This window comes from Manacus candei, unplaced genomic scaffold, assembly GCF_025592945.1.
Source record: "Manacus candei isolate 608988 ecotype Guabito, Panama unplaced genomic scaffold, ASM2559294v1 h1tg000067l, whole genome shotgun sequence".
Taxonomy (NCBI): Eukaryota; Metazoa; Chordata; class Aves; order Passeriformes; family Pipridae; genus Manacus; species Manacus candei.
The window spans coordinates 5,108,063-5,134,162 of record NW_026138115.1 but is presented as its reverse complement, the minus strand read 5'-3'; the positions used below and the strand labels follow the sequence as shown (position 1 = coordinate 5,134,162).

The 26,100-nt window shown below is 37.2% G+C and overlaps 1 protein-coding gene across 2 annotated transcripts in view; it reads right to left on the bottom strand.

Annotated features, from left to right (window-relative positions):
- Positions 1–1,149: 1,149 nt before the first annotated feature.
- Positions 1,150–26,100, bottom strand: part of PTPN21 (protein tyrosine phosphatase non-receptor type 21) — a 45,552-nt gene continuing 20,601 nt past the window's right edge. Inside the window, exons 7-20 of one of the 2 annotated variants that reach the window (XM_051806589.1) lie at positions 25,726–25,813; positions 25,433–25,521; positions 22,955–23,042; positions 22,344–22,423; positions 21,092–21,193; positions 20,384–20,444; positions 19,743–19,827; positions 16,115–17,580; positions 13,678–13,815; positions 11,058–11,279; positions 9,755–9,883; positions 9,205–9,439; positions 8,504–8,664; positions 1,150–7,699 (exon numbers count right to left, since the gene is read on the bottom strand). In XM_051806589.1, coding sequence (XP_051662549.1) covers positions 7,571–7,699; positions 8,504–8,664; positions 9,205–9,439; positions 9,755–9,883; positions 11,058–11,279; positions 13,678–13,815; positions 16,115–17,580; positions 19,743–19,827; positions 20,384–20,444; positions 21,092–21,193; positions 22,344–22,423; positions 22,955–23,042; positions 25,433–25,521; positions 25,726–25,813 — 3,073 coding nt within the window. In that variant the 3' untranslated portion in view covers positions 1,150–7,570. The remainder of the gene's footprint in view (positions 7,700–8,503; positions 8,665–9,204; positions 9,440–9,754; positions 9,884–11,057; positions 11,280–13,677; positions 13,816–16,114; positions 17,581–19,742; positions 19,828–20,383; positions 20,445–21,091; positions 21,194–22,343; positions 22,424–22,954; positions 23,043–25,432; positions 25,522–25,725; positions 25,814–26,100) is intronic. The other variant, XM_051806590.1, reaches the window with a different exon arrangement.

Genomic DNA, 26,100 nt, shown 5'->3' with positions numbered 1-26,100 from the left:
AACAGCTGAGCAGGAGCTACTTTAGGGGCTAGTCAAAGCCCCAGGCTAGAAACCTCTCTCATCAGCTCTCCTAAGTTTCTCGTATACCATATCCAGGAGCTCTTGCCTAAGAAAGCTGCTGGCTGGCTGTGCCAAATCCAGGGATCAAGTCGCTTCCCTGTCAGCCAGCTCTGGCCAACAGGAGGCTCTAATGGGGATTTTACAGTGTCTCCAGCTACAGTTTAAAACAATTTGAATTTAGAGGAAATTTAGATTTCTGAAGGGACCTTTGCCTCAGGTCTAAAACCAGTATAAGTGATCAGAACTGCTGGGTGTTTTTATCAGGAGCCTAGGAACCCAGGAAGTCCCATTTCCCTCTTCTGATTTTGAAACTATGTCAAATAAGAGAGCTTTGCTCACACTGCTCATGCAACACATTCCCCAGGACTTGGGAACTGATCAGACAAGTACAGAGACAGCTGGTATGTTACTGTCTTACCTTCAGCTAATTAATGCCATCAAATTGAGTGCACCTAGAAGACAAAATTTCAGTTAAAAGCAAGCCTGATTATTTCAGATATAGTTAGGTGGACAATGCACTAGGCATTTAGCAAACACAAAGAAATGCAACTGTCCAATGGAAAACTGTAATGTCCAGTATTCAGTTCACATATCATGGCATTATAAAGTCTCAGGGTGCACCAGGTGTGTAGAGCAAGCCTTTGTACCACAACCTTTTTAACTAAATGCCAATTATAAAATGAAGAAAAACTTCAGTGTTAGTTGTTGGTAGCAGGTCCAATAATAGTAAGCATACAATCAACTGTTTCCTCTCACATCCTTTTGGAAAGGGTTCTGCACTTTTCAAAACTTTTTAATCCCTCCTACACTTAAAGGTTACAGGAGAATTGAAAGCTCAGTACCAAAAATGACTTTAGAAAATGCAGAACATTGTGAACAATAATGACAGGGCAGCAGGCACAAGACTTTCCTGCCACAAAGATGACAGCTCTTAGTATTTGATAGCCTAAATTTTATATCCAGTACTTGCAGCACTTTGGAAGAGGGATCGCACCTTTGTGTACTGAAGGCAAAGTCCCAGCTTAGGACTACACATGAACACTAAATTCTCAGATTTTTCTTTTTATAATGGAACAATAAAAACTCATAGCTGTTTCAAATATTTATTTCCATGGCAAAAATAGACTATAATATATTCATTTCACATATATTACATTCAGTAATACAAGCTTTTCTGTCTATGAAACACAATTTATACATTGTTTTACAAACCAATTTCAGTTTTACAAGAATTAAAGCTGGTTTGATTATACATTTTTACAATATTGGTGACAAGACAGCAAAAATAGACATAAACCACTAGCTTGGTACTAGAAAATAATACTTCATGTTTGCTACTATTTGAACAACATCTCATTTAAATCCTTGCATACTGGCTCAAATGAAAATCGAAGAAAATGGAGCCAGATCCCATGTTCCTCTGACATTAAGAATTCAATCCTACAAAAGTGCTGATGGGACTTCAAACACCCATTTGCTTTAACTGAATGGAGAGATTTCAGCAGTGTGGAGCACACATGCTTACTGATTCACCAAGTAAAGCCTCTAAAATTTCCATCCAAGTCCTCTCAGATCAGCCATAAAGAGGACAGACAAGTTGGGTATTTCAAAGCAATTTAAGCAAGTATCTTTGTAAAGAGCATACACACCTTGTCTGTCAGAATTATCCAGGATTAGCAAGGTGACATACTGGAGGATTTTTCAGGGGTTATCCCCATCAAGTTTCCTACCATTCTAAAAATTAATGGCATTTGCAATGTCTTTAAAGTATTAAAGTCTCTTAATTTTACCTAAATATTTCCAAATGGAAAAACAGCATTTAAATTCCCTTTATGAAAGTTAGGCACCTTCTGAAACTGTACTCATAAAACTAATAATTTGGTAGTTCTGATTGCTGCATATCTGAACCAAAAGAATGTTACAATATCTACTGACTTGCTCTCTGACTTGCCACAGGCTGGATCTGTTGTAAACTCTATTCATCCGATTCTTTAAATTTGATTTCTATCTTCATCCTCTAAGTAGAGCTGAAGAATAGACTTCTACAAAGCAAATACCCTGGATGTTATTCTTCACCACTGAATGCAGCATCATGTGGAAAACAGCAAAGAATAGAACCAAAGGCTATTTAGCAAAAGTTTTTTGAAATGCTCATCGAAGTTAACAAATCCTGTTTTTTCAGCCCAGTTAGACCTTAAAGTAACATATGTGATTCCAACAGAATGCACCAAGTTAGCTGGTCCCCAGCAGGATCTTATTAAGAAATGTTATTCTTTAACTTGTTTTTACAGACATATTTGCTACAGCAGTTAATTAAGATTTTTTCCCTTACCTTAGCACAGTATTACGTTATTTTAATGTCCCTGCATTGCAAATGCTGGACTGCAACAGAACTTCTAAGCACATGTTTAATTCCATATTTCAAGAGTCTCTTTGTCAGCCCAGCCTTAACTTGGTGCAACTCACACCAACTGTAAACACCTGGCTTCATTCATAACATATTCAGACTTCCAAATCATCTCACCTGCATCCATTAGAAGTCATCACTGCCAAATCACAAAAAATGCCTATGTCCCCTGCATGTTGCATCTGTAAAACCAGAGACTGTGGTTTGAAAAATCTGACCTTTAATAATTAAACAGAAATTGAGCTGACAGATTTTATTCAATACAATTGGAAAGAAAGAGACATAAAAATAACAGAGCCTCTGAAAAAATATTTGGAGTTTAAAAAATCACATTTTAAAAAGCCAGTAAAAATAACACCTATGACTACATATTCACTTACCCTACCATGCCATGAAAAACATACCATATGACTCAAACCCTTCTAGCAGCTCTACTGTGGATACAAAACATTCCAAATCCTCCTCCAAATGCCTTCTGCCACTCCTTAAATCCTCACTGTCTATGTCCAAAACTTCGAATTCTCTTGTCCAAAACAAGAGAATTTCTTCTGAATTCTCAGCTGCTTTTCCTTTGAATGCTGTACCTTCTTATATGCACATTCCTGTTGCATTCTTTTGGTTAATTCTTGTAATCTGTATTTAAATTTAAAGCAGACATGTGAGTATTCATGCCTTAAGGGCTCAAGCTTTCATTGGCAATAAGCCCATTTTAATTCCCACAGAAGAACTGCAGGAATTTTGCATCTTGCAGTACTGGACTCTGGTTTTGCATGACTTTGCAGTATTAAAAAAAAAAAAAAAAAAAAAAAAAAACACAAAAAAAAAACCCCTAAATTCTAAAGCACTGAGTTCTTAGCAATTGAAGCACTGATTTTTTTAAATTAATAATTTGAACTAGCTATTGAAATATAATAATGGGTTCACTATTTTTAAGTCCAGGGATTTAGTAATGCTACTGATATTAAAACTGAGGTCTCCTTACACAGCTAGCTTGTATGATAAACAACCCTGCAGCTCCCAGGTTTGGTCCGGAGGCCATTGAAATCTATGAGCCACTCAACTTTAACAGCTGCTCCAACAGAAAATATGTAGCAGCAGCCTCAGGTAGTCTTACTTATTAAAATTAAAGGAGCTATTTTGGAGAAAATTGCTCCAAGTGTTGTCCACTTCAAACAGATACACACAGCATTATATGAGAAACCAGAAAAAAATTTCTCAAAATGTCAAGAATCTTTTCCATTTTAGTACAAATTTATTTTACTTCTATTTGTTATTACTTTATTTTACTTTTTTCTCCTAAACGTTAATGATAACTTAGAGCAGCTCTTCATCCACAGAAATACGGGGACTCTGCCTTGCTCACCTGCTTTGAATGAAATATATTACTACATATAAACCGTAGCACCCTGCACTTGTAGTGTTTATTGTTCACTTGTGCAAAAGGTATTGCAATGAGTGCAATACTAAGGCATAAAACTTTTCCTGCTCTTCCCAGGGTACAGCAGAGAAGGAGAGCACTGCTGTGCAGGCTGCAGAGGCTGTGCAAAACCCCCCTGTGTGGCACAGAGCTTCTCCCTCACCCAACAGGGCCAGAAGGGAGCTGCAGCCTACAGATAATCCAGCTAAGTCAGTGACATCTTTGCAATGGACAGGGCTCTGACATAGCTTCTTAGAGAAGAGCTTCTAGCTCACAACTACATAGATTCACTGGCCAAAAATCTCCAATCAGAGCAACCAAGAAAGAAATGAAATGTGCAGAAGTCCTTGCTATAATTTGCGGGTTCTTCTCCTGACTCTTCATTGAATTTGATCCTAAAAAGCATCTTCCACCTACCCAACAAAAGACAGTCAAATCTGTCTCTTGACAGTATATAGCACCTTTATTTTTCCCTGAGAGCTCTGACATCCCTAGAGATCAGCATCATTTTTGCCATTTACTGCAAGAATGTCTTCATACAATTTTTCTTACTAAACAAAATCCATTCAAATCTTGCGTAATAATCTGGTTTCATCCCCGTAGAAACAGAAACACATTTGGCAAAATGGACAGGCTTATAGTGAAATTTTAAGCCTTTGACAAATAAATTCACCTCTGACTCACTGTGACTGGATTTGGACAGTGGATGTTCTTCTAACGTCCAACACTTCATGAAGCACCCAGCACAACTACAAGTAAAAATGCATCCCCTTCCAAAGCTCAGAACAAAGTGCTAAAAACTGAATTGTCTTTTATAAGTTAACTGAAAATCTAAACAATGGTTTTAAAAATCATTTTGTTACGGAGGATTGTGAAGTTTAATTTCACTTGGTATCTTTAGAAGAGAAACTGCTTGTTTTCAATGCTCACTCAGAGCCATATGCTTACATACAAACACAGTCCTGCAATCTTCAGTAGAAAAGTTCACATGAAGTCAAGTCTATTAAGGTCAAGTCTATTAAGGCAAAAACAGACTGCTGATGGACAGAACTGCAAGCTGAAGGGGAGGAGGTAGCAGTGTTATGCTTAAAAACAAAAATTACAACTGTGCCTATCAGATTGGAGAGCAACTGCCTCTAAAAAAGTGAACACAAATTCTTTCAGCGAAACAGAAACAGAAAAATAAGCCAGAAAACACACGTTTCCTCACCCATGTCAGATAATCCCGTAAGTATTGGATTAAATTGTTTCTTATAACTGCTCCTTCTAATGCTTAGCAGCTGATGTTCTGCCCCAGTAACTGCTGATTAGCTAAAAGCTGTTGCTTGAAGTTCTGGTTGTCCATCATGTCACTAAAACTGCATTTATGAGGTTATGAAGATCACAGTGCAAAGTTTAGACATGGAAAAGGTACAAACTACATTTTAGAGCCTGCCCTTCCATTCAAAAAGATTTCTGCAGATAGAAGTGAATTGTGGCAAAAATTAAACGTGTTTGTAAAACACAGCATGATACAAATAGCTAAGAATGTTTGTTTCTTTCAATACTTCTTTCAACACAGAAATGTCAGATTGGTTTCTTTGCAAGATTTATATGTAAAGAATCAGTCTTCAGTACTGGTTTCCTCTGGACTTCCAGCTTTACATTTGGCAACTAATAATTCCTAGGAAATTTATGTAAGAACAACATTTCTTTTCCCTAGTCTGAAATATTCAATCTAATTTATACTGAGAGTACAAAAATTCAGACTGCCTCCAAGCAGACCTGAAAGCACCAGATCAATACAGTGTGCCTTAAAGTAAAAGATTTTGTACAGAATGACATATTAGCACAATGTCATTTGGACTGTGTGTTTTTCTTTGTGGAAGTAGCTTATTATAGAGGAAATTAAGGCAACCTATCTATCATTCTTAATTAATGTTTTGGGACACAATTATTATTTTGAAAGGGTTTTAACAGTTTCCAAACCCTTGTTAGACCTCAGAAAAATAAAATAATTTCAGCACTGATCAAAATTAATTTTAGTTTCATTTCATTTCACTAAGCAGGTATCAAGGGAAATGGACACTTAAGCATTCCAGCAGACTGATCTACTATAGGGTTTTTTTGAAATTAAACCAGATATCTAAAAGCTATAGCTCATTTTGAATAGGTTTTCATCTCAGCATCTCAAAATACAGAAAGGCAGCTAAAACCACACTGTCCCCATCTGAAAACCACAGACAAAGGATTATTTAGGGATACTGTCATTAGATCAGCCCCCATGGGACAAAACAGAAACTACCAAAGGTATGACTCATCTTCAGGTCCATGCCACAGCCATTGACTCAGCCACGTACACAGCTACTAAAATACCCACATCTCCAGTGTTACCTCTAACAGCTCCTGCATTCTACAAGTGTTCTCAAATACTCTTCATTGCAATGCTGCACAGCATTAGCAAAATCTGTTCTAGTACTGACAAAATAATCCAGAGGATCTCATGCTTTAACGGCTTTCTTGGCTGGGAACACTTACATTTTTAATAGTCATCTTTGCACTGGGTAAACCAGCAATCACAGCTGCCACACCTCCTCCGTTATGCTTCATATGACCATCTCTGCTTCACCACTGTGCACCTTCTTACTCCCATTTTGGTTCTCTCATTTAATCAACTTAAAAGGCTCTTCCTAAAATATCAGGTTAGTAATGGTATATTACCACATGAAACAATGCATGATTATATTATCTATATTTAACTACATAAATAACAGAGAAAAAAAAAGTGCTTAAAACATTTGCATCCACTTTGATTTCAGCCAGTAAAATCAAACTGTCCTCTAAACATATGAATAATACTGAATATGTACTTTCTCTCATCCATTTGTTTCCAATAACCTCATAGATACTTAAAATATTTTTCCCCTGCTTGTTTCAGGTAAAAATGCCTCCACTCAAATGGAAGTTTTCAACAGTTGCCATTATCTTTCACTTGTCAATTCCATTACATGGCACTACAATTACCAATAGCTTCCCCTGGGACTTTCTGCATGATTTTTGAAGTTTGTTCAAACGTTGTCAGTCTTCTTCTCTGAAAACATTGTTCTGTTTAAAAAGTTTTGTGTTGTGGTGTTTTGGGTTTTTTAATTTAAAAAATATGAATATAAAAATAACTGTCATTAAAGCAACAGCTTGAAATATCTAAGAGCTGCTAATTTTTCTAAGTAAACCAGAGGAAACCAAAAGTTCATTTTTAAAAATATAGATGTATTGTTCTAAATATAAAATTGAAAGCAGAGTGAAACTGCATAAGACCTTCACATTCCCAAGGAGCTCCTACAGATTTTAGCTTTCACACAGTCAAAAATTATGTTTCAAAACATAATGTTAGTAAAATTGTGCTGTGTACTTCCATTCTATGATACTTATTTTGCCCAGAGTAACACCACTCTAGAGAATATGTGTAAGTACTACAGACCAGTACAAGTGAAATTCTTCCTTAACATAACTGCAGCTGAACATAGGAAGAATTTACTCCAGCAAAGATCCTACTTTGTAGGGACTGTTACACCGACTTACGTTTAACAGGCACACAGCAGCCCTAAAAGGTAACTGTGTGATTCATCATTTAAAACACCAGGTCTGTCTGGACAACTGTGATTTCCTTTCTGTAAACTCTTGCAGTGTCCCTTAGGAAGTGACAGGGATTAGATAAGTCTAGAACTTTTGAGAAACTGAATGAGAACTCCATAGACAAAAGTGTACTGCGAAAGAGTCTGCACCATCATCATTCTCTGCTGCCTCAACATGTCCAGCACTCGTGGGATGTCCAGCATCTGAAAGAAGAGAACAAACCATTACAAGTGACTGGTGAGCAAGGAAACTGGGTTGCACTTTCTCAGCTGGAGGTTCAGAGCAGTACCAAGTGATCTAAGGGCAGCTGTTCTAATTTAATCTCACAATTCGCTGCCCATGTCTGCAGTATAGACTACACTACACCACTGACCATCTGTGAAATATGCATAATGGTAAAGATACCTATCTCATGGGGTATTGGTCTTCACAAATATAATGGCTGCAGAAGTCTGTCTCAGTGTTAGGACAGGGATGCACAATGAAACACTAAGTCTCAGCTGGCATATTATATTATTAAGAAACACTTTGCAGCTGTTCATTTCTGGCTAAAAGTTGATAGAACTGGATTTTATTCTATTAAACTAGCACTTTGTCCTCTGCTGAGACTGATACTGCAAGTACACCACACTTAAGAACAAGATAATAACAAGCACAGAGGTTGCCTACAAAGCATGTTCTTGAATATTATCCATTCTAATTAAGGCAAGAAGTGGTAAAGTCAGGATGAAATCCTGAAATATGCTCAGTAGCCTAGGGCATATCTTGTTCCACTCAGTGACTCAACATCTTACAGAGTCAAGAATCGAAATGAGCATTCCAGTACTTGGTGTATATGTGGGCAACTCTAGAAGATTATTAACTTCTGCTGAATTTCCAAGAGCTCTTTCAAGCACAGTTGTAAGGGCTCTTCCAAAGACTGCTCAGACGCACAGCCATTTTAGGCAGGCTATTTTCTGTTCTATTACCTAACATTACTTAGAGCATGAGAAAGAAAAAGAGATCACCTCATTGTGTTCCAAGCAAGCGATCATGATCTCTGACAGTATGACCACCCCTGTTCGCCCCACACCTGCACTGCAGTGCACCAGTACAGGGGGATTAGAGCTTTTAGGATCCGCAGTGCTGTTCGTGTGGCGCCGCACAGACTGTATCTCTTCCAAGTACGCTGTTAAGTTCAACAAGAAGAGAATAATTCATTTAGGAGATGAAGCCCTGTAAGCCATGCTGTTATGCTGTACGACCACCAGAAAAGTAGTAGTTTAACAAGTGACATCCCACAGAAAAACAGATTATATAAATCACAAGTCATACCGCCACCAGAGCAACATAGATCTACAAAGGTCATCTCACTTTTTAAGGATTTTCACGTCTTGTTCCTCTACTTCCCCCTAAAGGTGGCTCATGGCCATCTTGCTACTGCTGCAACATACTCAAATGTGTAGTATGTGATGCATTTATGTTTTAATCTATATGAACTTTTAGTAAATTTTGGCTTTAGACATAAACAGTCCCTTTAATAAACTGTCAGGTATATTCCTGCAAAAAGTATAATTCAGTGTATCTTGCTCGTGTGAAGAAACCTTTTACAGCAGAATGTTTGACATACTTATCAAAAGCTAATTCCCATATAGCAGCCATTCTAGAAGGTATTAAAAAAAAACAACACAAACCACACACCAAAACAAAGTTATTAAATATAACTTACATAAAAATCCCTTTAAATCTTCTGGACAGCCATGCTCTGGCCAGTCAGTGTACTGCAAATGCCAAACCGTTCTCTCCTGTCCTGTGAGAAGATGCTTAATCTTCAAACCTGTAGTTGCATAGCAGCCTGAGTCAGTACGGAATCGCGTGGTAATCTTAAATCTTCCATAGGTTACAGTGTTGTGTCGTGAACCAAGACGTGGCCAGTATCTGAAGCTTTTTTCTCGCCCACTTTCCTTAAAAGTAAAACATTTGCTTAACAAAAAACACAAGAACATTCATACAACTAATTCTACTGTAGTAACAACTGTATCTCTCCTCTATTACATATTACTAGAGTGTTATTGTTTCTTACGGAGTAAACCAACCTTCCAGCAGAAAGAGTTTGCAAATTCATCTTTCTACCAAAGAAAGGAAGACAGAATAGCAAAGGAGTCACTAGAAATTTGTCTTTGATTGGTCTTGTTAGAGCAAAGATGTCCTTCCCTTAACAGATTATTAAAAAAACATTGTGGAATATTTGGGAGAAACCAGATTTAATTTATACTCACTTCCTCTGCTGTCACCATAGCTATGATGGCAATCCCTTGTTCCCAGATCATCTGCCAGAAATCCTGACATGTATTCTGCAAAGGGCCCTGCGTAGCAATGTAATCCCACTCTATGCCCCCAACAGAGATCTGTAAAAAGAAAGACATTGTATTAGTAATTACGCAAAACCCTTTCCCCAATTCTGAAGATGCACAAAATGAAAAAAGACAGCAACACTGCAGAAGGAGGAGCCCCTTGTGAGTTATATATGCCCCAATTTTTGGCTATGTCTTGTCACATTAGATGCAGAAGAGACAGAATTGTATAGGCACATGACTAAATAAATGTACTTTACATCATAAGCATAATGAAAAACTGAGAAAATAAAACTCTATTTTTCTTTTGTGAATTGAAGGTATTGTAGAAAATTCAGGCTTAGAGAAGCTTGCATACCCTGGTGCTGTAAATGCTATCACGAGTAATAAAAATTCAGAAATTTCTGTTTCCTCGAAAAATATTATCTTGCTTGAAAAGAGTCAGAAGATTCACTCAACATTTGTGAATGAAGCAGAGAAACAATGGTACTGTGTCAGTGTACAAATGGATTGATTAAAAAAAGACAGCAACACAGATACAACTGCTGCTTTGATGATCTCAACTCTTTTCAGAGAAAGCATGAAGCCAAGTGTGGTTGCACTTTAAGCAGGTAAATGTATTGAAAAATGAATGAGCTGCCTTGAAGGTCCTTGAGGTCACCCTGCACATTCTTCAATTTTTTAAACAGTTTAAAGAATTAAGGATGGGGAAGGGGACAACTGAAGATTTTAAAAAAGCATATTTCCCTCTGGCTCCATCAATTCCTCTAATCACCCAAAAAAGCTTAAGGTGGGAGCTAGCTTACTCCCTGTTGTACATACAGTCTGAGAGTACAGAAAAAGAAGAAAAACTGATTATCACTGCAGTTCAAAAACACCATAACCATTCCAGAGGATCCAAGTTTGTTTTAAAGCTTTTTGCCTTTTTAACTCTGGGAAGAATACACATGCCTTCTGCTAGCACCAATCTCCAGAGAGATGAGACAGAGATAGAAAGGAGACAGTAGATCAATACAGAAGTGAAATGCAAAAGATCCCTCCAATAATTAACCCTCCTAAGTAATGAGGAAAACAGGTTCCTCCTTTCCCCAAAGAAACCTCTGGAGAAGAAGTGGAAGAGAGAGATGGAGAGATTCTCACTCATCTTACCAAACCAAAACTGATAGCCAAATGCATTTTTAGATACCACATGAACCGGAAAATATTTCTCCAACAATATTCCTCTCACCTTGATATGAGATGCATTGATGTAACCCGTGTTATTTTCTTTGGTTGGGACTAGCTCTACTCTGGTATCATCATAAGGAAGGACGTCCTGGAACCGGTTCCTTTCAGCATTTTCAGGAAGCCGAGCTATTGAGCACTCACCATCCATAAGCCTTTTTTTCTGAATGCGCTCGTATTCAGTGAACACCATCCCCTGCTCTAACCGTTGTTCCAGAATTTTACACTGAAAGACAGAACATGGATAATGATACAAAGTCATTCTAAGGTGAGTCAGTTTTAACAGAGAATTCATGAAGGATAAAATGTATGTATTTTTGTCTCCTATACACTTCTTCAATGCTTTTCCAGCTATTAAAGTTTTCACAAATATACCAGAATAAATTAGAAGCAACCCTAACCAGCAGGAATTTTGTTCAAGTGAAAACTAAGAAGCCTGTTATACTTCATTAGGTCACAAAGACCTATGTGAATACTGCTTGTGAAGGAAAAATTACTTCATAGTTTCTATAAAGACAGCCCAGTTGGTTGGGGTGGGGGGGAAACTGGCCAACCAGATAGCTATGCTATACTGTATACTGCCTCAAATACCTTTGAACAAGGAATACTTATTAACCCACCTGCTCAATTTAGCATGTTAGATGCCATCATTTGAAAGGTCTCCTTTAACCTTGTAATAAAACAAACAAACAAAAAAACAAAAATAATAAACAAACCATCCAAACTTTATTGTTTGGATGGAGAAAAAACTAAACTTTTCATACAGCGGCAAAGCCTTCTTAGAATCTCTTGCTCCAGCTGAGTTATAAATTCAGAATTTTTTCTAATAGTATAATTCGATCTGTTTTATTTAATAAGCTGCTCCCCTTCCCACTCCCCCTTTATTCTTTTGAAACCAAGTTCTTTCTAAATCATAAGACACTTCTGGAATTTCAGCATCTCTTTGCCAACAATAATTAGAGGAATAATATGTAAGATTTCAGCCAGAAAATTTCATCTATGTCACATGCCCCCAGATTCTCACAGCAACTGCTCTGTGGTATCAGGTCATAAAAGTATCTTGTATCAACTAAGTACGCCAAATGTTGCAGAGGAAGGTGTAAAACCTCAATCATATGCAATTTGCACACCAATACAGCAACTGTATGAACTCCTTTATTACCTTTAGGCTAAATTCCCTTATTTAAACTGATAATAACATGAAGCTGACCAATGAAACAGGCACTGAATCCATACTAAATTCATCTTCCAAAATATCTGTACTCTGGACTTCATGTCACGTGTCTACTTCGCATTGCCTCTTCTCAACTGTTTTAGGCACTAATCCCATTTCATGATATCTATTCTGCCTCTACATGACTGTCTGAAGAGAAAGTGTAGTGACATGTCTCTTTCATAACTTGACTTCATGGCTTCTTCTTTACTTCAACACTTTTGGGCAGAGCTAGCTGAATAATAATATGGTTGAATTTAGTAAAGATCAATCTAGAAAGAAATGATGGCTGTAAGTAAGAGGAAAGAACCAACGCAGGTAATAAATGTAGAACTGTATCTCAATAAGACAATGTTAATTTTTGTGCCTTAGCATCTTTAGGCAAAATATATGTAGTTCAAAGGAACATAAACTGTGTTGAAACGGAACAGTCGGATGTCCCTCCTATGGATCTCACTCCAAGCCTTCAAACTCTGAATGATTTGCAATAAATTTTCTTGGCCTGTTTCTTAAAACTGCAGCTGGTGAGAGCACGATTATTCCTTCAGGTTCTAATCCCTGTCCAGTGACTGAGAACAAACTCAGCTAGAGGGGATCTGCAGCTGAGGATCCCCAGCCATGCTCAGAACTGGATTCTAAACAGATCACTGGTCACAGAAGGGACAATAATCACCATAGACCTTGGTGTATCTAGTTTCTCCCTGGTCAGATGTGTGATGACAGCTGGGTTCCACATAGCCCATCAAAGGCTGAATATTGACTGTATTTCACTTTCCTGCACTTGTTTAATGATATATGAGACAGGCTGAAGCATATTTACTGAGGTTTTTTATCCTGACACAAGCAGATGGAGTCTTGTATTTCTCAAAGATCCTCAAATTCTAGAACCTGATGTCCTCTCATTGATCTGAGATCTTTTACTTATTTAAAATTTCTGCAAATAGAACAAGTTCCCTCTATCTTTTATGGGATTCACCTGAGGAAAACAGATAAATACAATCTGTGCAAACTGTACTCTGGGGATGCAATTTAGCTGCAAAACTTATTCTAAACTGTAAGAATTACTAATAATTACAACTAAGTTCAATCTCACACTTAAGTTTCGGTCTGGAAAACTCAAAATTAAGAAATAAAATAGAAAGAGTTGCATAAAAATATATCAGTAAGTACTAATAATTTCTTCCTATATGTTCAAAGGGTAAATTATAATTGAATCGCTGTCTTAAAAATCTGAGCTACACCCAATATTTCTACCAATAATTTGTCAATCAGAAATCTCATTTTTTGTTGTTTTATTCTCAGCATTTGATTTGAATCTGAAGCATTTTAAAGTCAACAAAAAGCACCATTCATATGCGCTTCATTTTGAAAAATTACTACTTAAATCAAGCTCTAAAAAACTTCAACGTACCCTTTCGTCATTTGTTGCTCTTGTTGATTCTTCCTTCCCCTCATCTGGCAGAGGCATTCTAGTCAATGCCAGTCCATTTAGGGCAGCTAGCTTTAGAGGGCCCATTTTTTTTGCATCATTTTTATTCTTTTTCATACCCTGCAAAAGAAAATATAAACTTGTAAATATTCTTAAATACCTGACGAAGTTATAAACAGAAAACAGCTGCGTTCAACTAAGCAAAGGATACATCTTTGACCCCTTCTGCAAACATATCTGACCTTTTTTTTTGATAAGCACTGCAGTGAGAGATTAGGGGGGTGGGACTACATTCCTCCAAGGACACAACACAAGTCTGTCTTCATTCCAGACAGGCTAACGAAACTGCACGAGAATGACAAATATTGTTCCCTACAAAGCTCACAACTGAGGGTGTGAGGTGACAACTCTGAATAATTAACATTCTTGGACAGAACTGAAATCACTTCCCAACCCCAAAAATGCATAAAAATTATTCCTTACTAGACTATTCAGTTTGCAGGCACTTTTCTTCCCCACAAGCAGGCATAAAAATGAGCATATACATTGCAGATATTTGGATATAGTTAAATGCTTTATTACATTTGCAACAAACTGTACATACAAAATATGAACACAGAACTGCAGACAGATTTGAGTTCTGGGCCAGGCCATGAATCTAAATTATGGAAGTAACCATTCATTATTTGAGAAAAATATCCAAGGGGGATTTCTATGAAAGAATAAATTCAAATTATTCTTTTAAAAAGTGTAAGAGAAAATGTCATCATTCCTGCAATTGCAAAGTTTACTTGTTAACAAAAATACAGTAAAAATAGGAGTGCATATGCTGCTTGAATGACAATCAATGCTTTCAAAAGCTAAAGGGTGGTAAGAAATAGGAAGACAAAGCTAAGAGGACGAGACCACATTAAAAAGGAACAGAAACACAACAGCAAAAGTTCATTGAAAAGCAAAACATGCAAACATTGGTAGGGGCCAGCTCTGTAACTAGGATATTCATCTCAGTTATGAATATAAAAAGGTAATATTCTGTATTACACAGTGGCACTCTTAAATGTTACTGCACTAGAAACTATATTAGTGAACACTTCCAATGAAAAAGTTTTAATATCAATTTAATTTCAAAGGTTGACTGGAACATTTACATAACTGTCTGAAGGAAAAGCAGGGTATGATTTTGGTAGACACATTACTGTCTGAAAATGTATCTTCTGGAGAATATACTAAGTGACTATCTAAATGTGAACACAAGGAGAAAGGTATCACTTTTTTTTCCTATATCCACATAAAAACTCAGGAGGAAGGAGATGTAGAAAAACATACATAATTATAAAATGAATTGAAGCTGACGAAGGTTCATTTCATAGTGTTCAGCTCCATGTATAGCATGTCTGACAGACAAAACATTGTGACAGCAGTAACTATTTCAATGCATAGCTTTTGCATATGCTAGTTTTTGCAGCATTAGCTGTAAGTTACCACAGCAATAGAAGTTAAATCTAGCAGTTCCCCTGCAGTCCAATTTGTGCAGAAAACAATTTGACACTAAATCAGACATGCAAAATGTCAATCAATTTTAAAGGCCAAAATAATAATAAAAATTATATTCCTCTATTAGTACCTGAAATCTGCCACAGACTACATAAAACTGGACAAAAGGTGAAAACAAAATGGGTGGTAAGGAGTATCAGTGAAATTGTACAGTCCACAGAGACCTTGACACTTCTGTGATGTAGGAATTACAGGAAAGGTGAAACTTGTAGGTTTTTACTATTCATGGCTTCATAAGATCGGAGTAGGAGAAAGAGGCACGGCAAGCAAGAAATACCTTTACTGGGATAAAACATCTTGAAGAGAAGGCAAAAGGGAAAGGATTTGGAAAGGGGAAAGCATGGAGTAAAGAAGAGAATGCAAGGAATGAATTTATTGTTTAATGTGTCAGGTCCCCTCTTAGGTCAGAAGAAGAAAGCAAATTTTTTTTTAAAGTAAACATTCAGCTATGTATGACTTTTCCATGAGAGGAAGATTAGAAAGCTGGTAGTTGAATGGAAAGAGTTGCTTCTGTTCCAGATAAGGACAGATAGGACAGAATTGGGATCTAGAGCTGACTTTAAAATAACTCATTCTAAAGTTTCTGGCCAGGTTAGGTGTATCAGAGAGATGGAGGTTGCACAGCTGGATTTGTGTGGGAGGACTATACAAACAGAACTCAGACACGGCAGAGAAGGGGATAAAAGACAGCTAAGCAAAGTTAATCAGGGAAACACAGAAAAATAAAGGTCAAGCTTAAGGTAGCTTTCAATTCACATGTTTTAAAAGCATCTCAGGTTGATTAAAAGAACCCCAAACCTCCAAAAAAACCCCAGACAACTTCTGCTACATCCAACCCAAAACAAGATGAATGGTATCCACTTACACCTAGCGGGGGAAGGCCTTCCACAATATTCTTCTTCCCAGACAAAAGATCGGACACAGGTCTCTTCTTTACTGAATCTTTCCTTACTCTGTATCTCCCTGATGTTGTTAGATCAGATTCTGACATGGATGGAGTAAGCAGTCCTTCCCCTCTTCTCTGGACCTGGCTTTCTACTAGTAAATGAACAGGGCTCATATCTTTCATTCTCTTCTCTGCCTCTGTAATATGTAATTTAGGCTCAAGAATATGCAAAGGGCCAGCAGATGAAGCAACAGAGCTACAAGGGTACTTCAGTACTGTATCATGAGAATAACCTCCCATAACAGATGAAAGCTGGGTTTGATCTTCGGGCAGAGGAGAAAGACTTGTATTAGCCTTGTTTTCTTCTTCAAATTCTTCTTCTTCCTCACTACTGTGAATCAGCATAGTGGCATCTGAAAGGGTTTTCTTATGATCACAGTTCACACATTCTTCTTGCTCACCTTCTTTTTGCTTTGCTCTCTCCATCAGAATGTTGGGCTGTGACCCTTCTGAGATAACTCTTGGAAGAGCCACATCTGCTGCAGAAGCTGACATGGTCCTCTCTTTAATCCTTATTCCTTCAAAGCTGGGAGTCAAGCCTGCTATTTCAATACTGTTCCTTTTCTGCAGCTGCGCATGGCGTGCCGATGTTAGAGGCTCACTGACTTCCTGAAGAGAATGTGCCACAGGCAGGCTGTCTTCTTGAAATGTCTGGACAGAATGGTGCACTCGCCTTGTGATCAGATCTGGATTGCTGTTGCTGATGTAGATATGCCGGGAAAGGTCTGGAGTACTGTTTGCAGGCCTTGGGTACGGGTATGGGGGAGGTGGTCGATAGACTTGGGTCTTCATTATATTTGGTGCTGGATAATCCTGAGCCTGGAGCTGCACATTTGTCAACTCAGGCACACTGACTGCCCCAACAACTGGGCGCTTTTCAGCAGGATATGGGTAGGGGGATTGGCTATGAAAGCTGTAGTTCAGGTTAAATGGATAATGGTTAGACTGTGGGGCAGCAAAGTGAGCATGTTCTCGTATTTCAGGCTGACTGTAAACTAAGGCATCAGGTCTGCTGTAAGCATAGGAATTGCTGATGTTAAGATTTCTCATTGAATGACTCTGCCTATCTGTGTGCACCATTCCTCTGTTGAGCTGTCTCATCACAGTCTCATAGTCTGGCGTGGGACGATAAGAAGGTGGTATTAGTGCACTATGTCTGTGTGATGGGACATAATCAGTTCTGAGGACATCACTTCCAGTAATGCTTGGGTTAGAGGACATGGGGGATGGCTGCAAGTAATGCTGTGGGTTGTTCAAGGAGTTTGTGCTGTGTGCACTATAGACACTACCATTGCGGATCCGACCACTGTAGTCATGAGGGGCTCTATCCAAGCTAGTCTGAGAGTGATAGTAGTATCCATTCTGATTGCTCACAAAGAGGTTATCTGAAAGCAAAGTTTAAGAACAATCTTTATGTCCAAGACACCAAACAAAGTTATCTTCTATTAAGGCATAGCTAAGCAATGTTTGAGGTTTTCAGAACCTCTATTAATCTTAGCTATGTATTAAAATAGGAAGGAGAAAAAACCAAACCCAAACCCCAGCTTTTGTTGTTGATACCCAAGATATGTAGACCAGAATAACCTATTATATTTATTTCAATTATTCAGATTCCTATGGGAAAACACTCTCTGTTTAAGAATGGCTTTCTTCTGTTTAGGATAGGTTTGCTAAGGTTCAGTCCAAGTTAAACAAAGTCCCTGACAGTGTTACACCACATCATTTGAAAAAAAGAATGTTTACATGGATTTGCACTAATGTAGTAATATCAGTTTAAACAGTAAAGAAAGGAAAAAACACTAAAAACAGCCCCACAAAAACCAAACAAAAAATCCTTGCGCTTCTTCTCTCTTCTACCCCCTCATGACATAAGTAGATATAGTACCACAAGATCTTAAAAAAAAAATCAAATTAACTTTTCTCCAGAAATTTTGGAGACAGTTTAAACTACCACCATCTATTGCTCACAAATTACCATATACCTGCTCTTATGGGTAAAGAAAATGATCTAACAGTTTATACATCCAAGACACATTTAATCATTTAATTATTATTTCATTGGATGTACAATTTGCTAGTCTCCAGAAGAAAACAATTCAGTCATTGCTTAAGATGCCTTCCATAATTTAACTCTTTGGGTTCACCAAAATAATTGCTGCATTTATGCTAATGAATTTGCTGACAATCAAAAATCCTTCTGTGCAAAAAAATCATCCAAAAATAGTGTGTAGTAGCAAATATCCAGCAATAATTCCAACACTAAACTGGAAAGAATTCAGCTACATTCTGAATGTAGCTGAGTACCTGTATTTCGTGAAGACTTGTGTAACTCTGTTCAGATAGAAAATGTGCTTACTCCCTTCCCGCTGAGTTGTTAGAGTATTATTTATCCAGCACACTTGTAGGACTGAAAGAACCCTATCAAAACTGAGGCAACTTGGCAAACAATTAGACTCAATCCTCGAGGGCAGCAAGTTTTTTAATTAAAGACACAATGTGTAACAATCAAAAACACATGAGAAAGCAGCCATGACTCTGCTGTAAACCACTTAGATTAGGTGTCTACATTCCTTGAGAATATTAGTTAAGGGTTGATTGGGGTTTTTTCTTTTTTGTTTCAATCAAACATATACCAGTTCCCTAACTTGCAAACTTTCTTAGCCTTTGAATTGACCACCACCTTGTAGCCTAGCAAACTCTGAGAGAACCTCCTCTCTTCCTGCATCTTAGGTTCAATTTATTTTTTTTAATTTTTTTAATTTTGTAAATTGTCTGGGGGTTCAGTTAGTCTTTGCAGCTATTGAGATCGATATTGACAAGGATCTCAAAATGCCATAACATTGGTACAAGAACCAAAAAACGTGAAGGTCAGCTTAAACTCACACAAGACACCACAGTGTTTTGTTGGTGTGTATGCTACGTTAACTAGATTTACTCATCTCTCATAGGAGAGGAAGTGGAGGAGGAGCAGTAAAGGGAACTGGGATTGTTTAGCCTGAAGAAAGGGAGCCTCAGGGAGGACCTTATCACTCTCTACACCTGTGTGAAAGAAGGTTGCAGTGAGGTGTGTGTCTGTGTCTTCTCATAGGTAACAAGTGACAGGACAAGAGAAAACAGCCTCAAACTGCACGAGGGGAGGTTTAGATTGGATATTAGGAAATTTCTTCACAGAAAGGGTGGTAAGGCATTGGAACAGGCTGCCCAGGGAAGTGGTGGAGTTACCATCCCTGGCGATATATTACAGACATGTAGATGTGGCACTTATGGGCACGGGTTAGGGTGGACTTGGCAGTGCTGCAACGATGATTGGACTTGATGAACTTAAAGGTCTTTTCCAACCTAAAGGATTCTAGGATTCTGTGATGGTATTTCACATTAGCCTGTATGTCTATAGCAGCAGCAAGCACTTCAATGAGTGTTCTAGTACAAACCTACCCCATGTTCACGTTATTGATTTCTTCAGCTCTAAATAAAGTAGCTACAAATGCAAATTATAGTTTTTACCTTTCAAAGATGTGTAGTGTGGTGGTGGATTTAATGAACTTACCTTGGGAAGATGCATATGGTTCAGTATAATGACCATTGTAATGCAGCTGAGGTGGTGGAGGCATCATATAAGGCTGAGGCTTAGGCTAGGAAAGCAAACATCTTACTGTTACTTAAAAACTGATTATTTATTTTAAAAATAATTCTTGAAATTTTTTATATATATAATGTATACTATTATGTATGTATAATATTATACATATTATATGCAATATTATACACATTATAATATAGAATAAACACACACACATACAAAGCCTTAGTCTTAAACCATTTCTCTAAATCTGCAATGGAAATTTCTCCTGTGAGGTCATAAAAAGAATAAATAAAATGCTGGGAAAAAAGCCCTCCAAGCACACACCACCAACCCAAGACTTGACATTGGACATCTAGGACAGTCTCCTAGAGACACAGTGCTCAAACTAAAAATAGAAGTGTTTAAAATATTTTTCATTACAATTATTTTAATTCCATTATTTAGATATCACATAGCAGCTTTTTCTACAAGTCAGAAACAGTTCCTTACATACTAGACTCATCTTTTTCACTGCTCATTTCGTTTCACTGAAGGAAACTAATATTTGATTCAAAGGCAATTGAAATCCATAACACTGCAAACATAAAGCTATTTGCTCTCCTTACCATAGACATTCTGGACGAAGACCGTCTTCTAACAGGATTCACTGTAACAGGCTGAGTTTGTCTGCAGAAGAAATTTTATGGTAAGAAATGATTCTTAACAACAGCAAGACATATATCAAACACTGGAAAGCACTCCCAAGTTCAATCAAAATCACTCTACATTTCTTGGAGCCAGGCCTGTGTTAAATAGTCCTCCCCAACAGTCTCAAAAGGAAAGAGCTCTGTGCATAAACCACCATCACAAAGCAAAAATCACAAAGCCAGGATCAAAATACCTCAGTTATTTCTTTGCCTCTTCTCTATGAAGCATAAAAAGGAGACGTCCCTGAAGCACTGCAGTAGGGCAGAAAAAGCAGTGGAATAACTGGGGGCTAGTTCCAAATTTGAACCCCATATAAAATCTCATACTGTAAGTTACCTGTTCTACAAGTCAGACATAAAATTGTTTAGGGATTGTAACATTACAAATGTTACAGGAACTGGAAAGCACGACCATACTGCATGAGGATTTATATGTTCTAACATTCAAACTAACAGTAATGAATTTTCATAATTTGTTGGATTGCCTCCAGGATGTAAGTCTTAAGGTCCTTTTCCCCCCACCCTACACTGCACCTGTTCTCTGTGTCTTGCAGCAAGACAGAGGTCAAAAGACAGCAGCATAATATTAACGTTACTTTTCAGGAAGAAACATGATGTTTAGCTCACCCTTTAGGAAATGAAGGACGAGAAAGGATTGGAAAGCGTGGAAGGGAAAGAATGAGGGAAGATTTCTGAGAGCCCTCCTCAGGTGGAGAGTCCAGGGAATCTCTAAAGATAAAGTACGTACAGATTAAGAAATAAAACCCTGAAGTTAATACAGGCATGCATAAGACAGTTTTCAGCAGCAGGACCAGATGACAGGAAATTTTAAGAGTAGAGATAATGAGAAAATTTTTTTTAAGGACTTAACTTCATGCAAAACCATATTCTGGTGAAACCATTACAATAAGTAATCCTAGAGACTGGCATTCAATATAGAACTATAGAACTGACATTATTCAGACAGCAATATACAAGTCCCACAAATGCACTACTTCTACCAATACTTCTTATCACTCTCAAAAGGCAGTCAGAGGTTTACAAGCTTTGAGGTATGAGGTTTACTCTATTTCACAGTAATCTTACTTCTCAAATAAATTAGCATTAAACACACTATTGAGTCACCTGTGGCACAAATATTTCATTATCTTTCCACTGGCCTCAGCAGATTTCAGAGCCACCCCTCCACAGCTATCTCCCACATACAAAGAGGAATGAAACATATGGGGAGCGTGCTTCTTTTATGACAGAATGTTCACTCTGTCTAATTCCCTATTTTTTGACTGAAGAAACTTAACTGAAGGAAAGCTGTATCAGTAAAGTAGCTCAGATTCCAGACATTGGTTTACAAGTTGGAGACCAGCCCAATTAAATTTAATTTGACGAATTGATTAAATTTACCTTGCACTGGTGCTACTTGAGCTACACAGATTCCATGGATATCTGAAGAACCACACACCTCTCAGCTGTCAATCCAGCACATTTCAGGAGTGCTTCACATACACTTCCCGCCCTTTTAAAGCCTCTAGTGTCCTTTCAGAGCAGTTCACCCAAACCTAGGCCAAAACTCTAGTGATTCCAGTAGCTCACAAACACTAGCAATATTAGATCCCAGAGCAACTGAAGTCTGTCACAGCCCTGAGATCCAGATGCAAAGGCCAAACACTCACGATTGGTAAGCTTTCAGTATTTAATATTTTCCTCTGTTATAAAGCAGAAATTGTTTCAAAAACTGTTGATAACTATTTTCTCAAAAAATGATTAAGAAAATTAACCCACATCATTAATTGCTACCATGTAAATAGGACAGTAGTGGAAGATTTCACTTCCCAATGGAAGCTTCAAGGCAACACGAGTTGTGCTAAAGTATTCCACTTACAGGCTGCATTTATTTAGTCTGTAAAATTTGTGTCTAGCCACACACATCCTCCACACATATTTTGCTGTTTCCATATCTTCCTGCCAAAAAAAAAAAGCAAAATTTGCATTAAGCCAAATATGCATACCCTTTACTTGCTTTCAGACAAGCCACTGAAATTTTTAAGATGAAACTAGCATTGACCTATTTAGTTTTAGGTTTTCCCTAAAACTCTATTTTGCACTCCAACCTAACGCTACTATTAGATTTATGAAATTTTAGAGTAGAAGCCTTTTGTTGAAGACACACTTATCAGCTGTAGTACTAACACAACTTATAGTTAATAAAGATTTCCATAAGACTGTCGTCAGCTGCCTTTTGACAAATCAAAGGGCAGATGCTGCATAAAATTAGTTCTATGTGTCAATGTATTCAACATAAAATGTCTGATTTTTAATGCCTTCCTGTAGAAAGCTAGCCAAAGACTGTATAATTACTTTTGACTCACTCATACAATTCAAAGGTGCCAAATATATATAAAGTAGGTTTTAATCTTTCAGTTAAATTATCAGTCTTAATTTGTGTTTATATTTACTGATGTCTTAGCAAAAAAAAAAAAAAAATGTACTCACAGTTTGGAATTGAATTGTCTCTTCTTTGTTGGCCAGCTCTAATGCGAAAAAGGATTTATTGTGGGACATGTTGGCAATATCATGCCACCTGCAGACAAAAGGGATAAAACATTAATGGAAAGCTCTGATTTTCAAACCACAGAAAATGCAAAGGAAGAACAGAACCATCACCCAGAATATGGAGAAAGAACAGAGGACATACTCATGAGGAGAAGTGGAGGGGCAAGTACTGGTCCTTTCACTCTGGTGACCAGTGACAGGACTCAAGGAAACAGCATGAAGCTGAGCCAGGGGAGGTTGAGGCTGGATATCAGGAACATGTTTTTCACCCAGAGGGTGTTTGGGCACTGGAACAGGCTCCCCAGGGAAGTGGTCACAGCACCAAGCCTGACAGAGTTCAAGAAGTGTTTGGACAAGGTTTTCAGGCACATGGTGTGACTCTTGGGGATGGTCCTGTGCAGGGCTAAGAGTTAGATTCAATGATCCTGATGGGCCCCTTCTAACTCAGAATATTCTATGATTCTGTGAAAAAGTTCATTAATCTATCTGAACAAGTTGCAGACCATCACTTCCATATCCATCACATGGCTACTGAAAGGAAAACACGTATGTGACTAACTTGTGAAAACTAACAGCATGTACAGTATTAAGTTTATTACTTATCTTCCACTTGAAATTCTTTCAAGTGTTCTTTAAAAAAACAAATAAAATTTAGACAAATTTAGTTATCAGTAAATTATAACATCCTGACTCCTTGAAAGGAAATCAGACATTCCAGGAAAAAAGAAATTAAATCTACACTTAACAAAGCCTTTAAGGCATTATTAGACATATTTTCTAGAACTGTTGCACATTGACAGATGAGAAGAAGTTAGATTACATAAAATATAATATGATATATTTATTCATGTTCTTGTTAAATATAAATGTAGCTTGATCCACTAGAATTATGTTAGTATAAATAAAGCTCATATAATTGATTCATTAGAAGATTCTGCAGTGCATAAACACATGGAAAAAGAATGATGTACATATAGGACTCTCTCTAAAAGTATTTATATGACTCACATTTTCATTACATAGATGAGTCTGACAGCATTTTCTGTAGCTACTCCCACTCATATGCATGAGGTAAAGAAAACTAATGTCCCCATTTTGATGTAGAATAAAAATCCCTTAAATTTAAAGCCTTGGTTCATAGGCATTTGCGGACACAATTATGAAATTACCTGAACAATTTGAACCATTACCCAGCCTTTGTAAATTATACTAATGGGTCATTCATCTGTGCATGATATATCTATCCATGGTGGAATTACCAACAGCCATACAACGAACAAGTAAAAGAGCAGAAAACTGGATGCTGAAACTGGAATATGGATATTTTCCTGATGCTTCCCAATGTGCTTTTTTTTTTCTATGTTTACAGACACTACATTCTTTTTTGTTGCACAATTCTTTAGGAAATTATGCAACATGCATGGACAATGCTTTATTCCTCTCTCCTGTGTTTGAAAAGTACAGCTGTTGTCTAACACTGCAAGGAAGCAGAGTAGAGCACTTCAACAGCTCCAGACAATTAAAAAGAGCTTGGCATAAGCTCTCCTATCAACAGCAGAGACAGAAGGACATTTAACAGTACTGAATTTATAAATTCTGTTAAACAAAACTACTAAGAGAAAGAAGCACTGTTGCTACTTTCTCTAACCCCAGAAATTAACTGGTAGTGAAGTTTCAGTAACTGTTGGACCATGGGATTTCAAGATTTCCATCAGATTCAAAGATTAAATTCTAGAAAGTTAAAGTTCACTAAGAATAAAGCCTTTCTTGCTCTAGTAATTATTACAAATTGATGAGACTCATCTTATAAAAATCTAAAAATGTATTTTTTAAAATTTATTCAAAATTCTGCCCAAAGATGCCTAAGCAACTCCTCTTGAAGTAAATGAGGATCAAGCCATTTCACATGAAGACTGAATTTTAAGTAAGTCACACCTCTGTTTACAAGTTATCAGACCATTAAATAATAAACTAAAAAATGTATGAATCCAAAATAATGAAACAAATGTTATCGTGTGACTCTCCACAATTTATTTTATTTATAATATATGAAAGAAACTTCTGGATAATTTTACAACTGGATATTTCAACATAAATTGACGTGACCATGGCAGGATTTGAGATACTGTATATGCACAGAATTGCTCTTTTTTGATCCAATAAATGCTTTGCAATGGAACTGTATATTAAATGTTCATCTCTTACAATTAATCTGGCTTAAAGAGATTCATTCTGCAGTCACTACATCGAAAAATTCCCATGGAATTCAGTATTCACTGTAGTGTGATTACTACAAGACTATGTTCAGATTTATCAAATTAATAAATACACATCATATCTAAGAGTCATTCATGCTTGTGAGTAACATATATAAAATGTGAAGTGCACAAAGATATTTTAAGAAAGAACAATACTGACCTAAATACAACAGGAGGACGACCATTTTTGTGTTTTACAAAGATACCATCAAGACATGCTCCAATGAATATGTCACTTCCTTGGCTGTCCTGTAAGAAGTTGCAAAAAGTTATGTAAATACAGAAAAAAAGTCTTGGAAAGCAGGGTTACAAGAAAAACAACTGCTTTTATAATTCTGGAGGAGAAAATTCTGAGTGGTGTGGATTTGGGGTTTTATTTATTTTTTGGCAGGAAGCAACCCTTCTAAACAGTGAAAAAAAGGCAACTGAGACAAAGATCAAAGCCCTGTTTACCTTTGCAGGATAGGTCTCTTCACCATAGCCCTCCATTCTTTCTACTTCTTGCATATATAACATTTCCGCATCAGGAGGAGTAAGGCCTCTACAAATAAAAACAACAATCAGCTAGTACTGCCAATAAGAAAAAAAAATCATCTTTACTTTGCTCTGAATGACACCATCAAAGCTTGAAAAGTATTCCCAAGACATCCAGGAAATCATCAAATCATGCTCTTTCTATCTGTTCCAGTGGCTGATATTTTTCTCAGCCTTTACACTTTGATTCTAATAACTTCTTTCTCTCAGGCATCTTTAGGGGTAAATGGCAACAAAGACCAGTCAAAATTATCATCTCTTCTAATGGTAGACAATTATCACATTCTTTTTCGA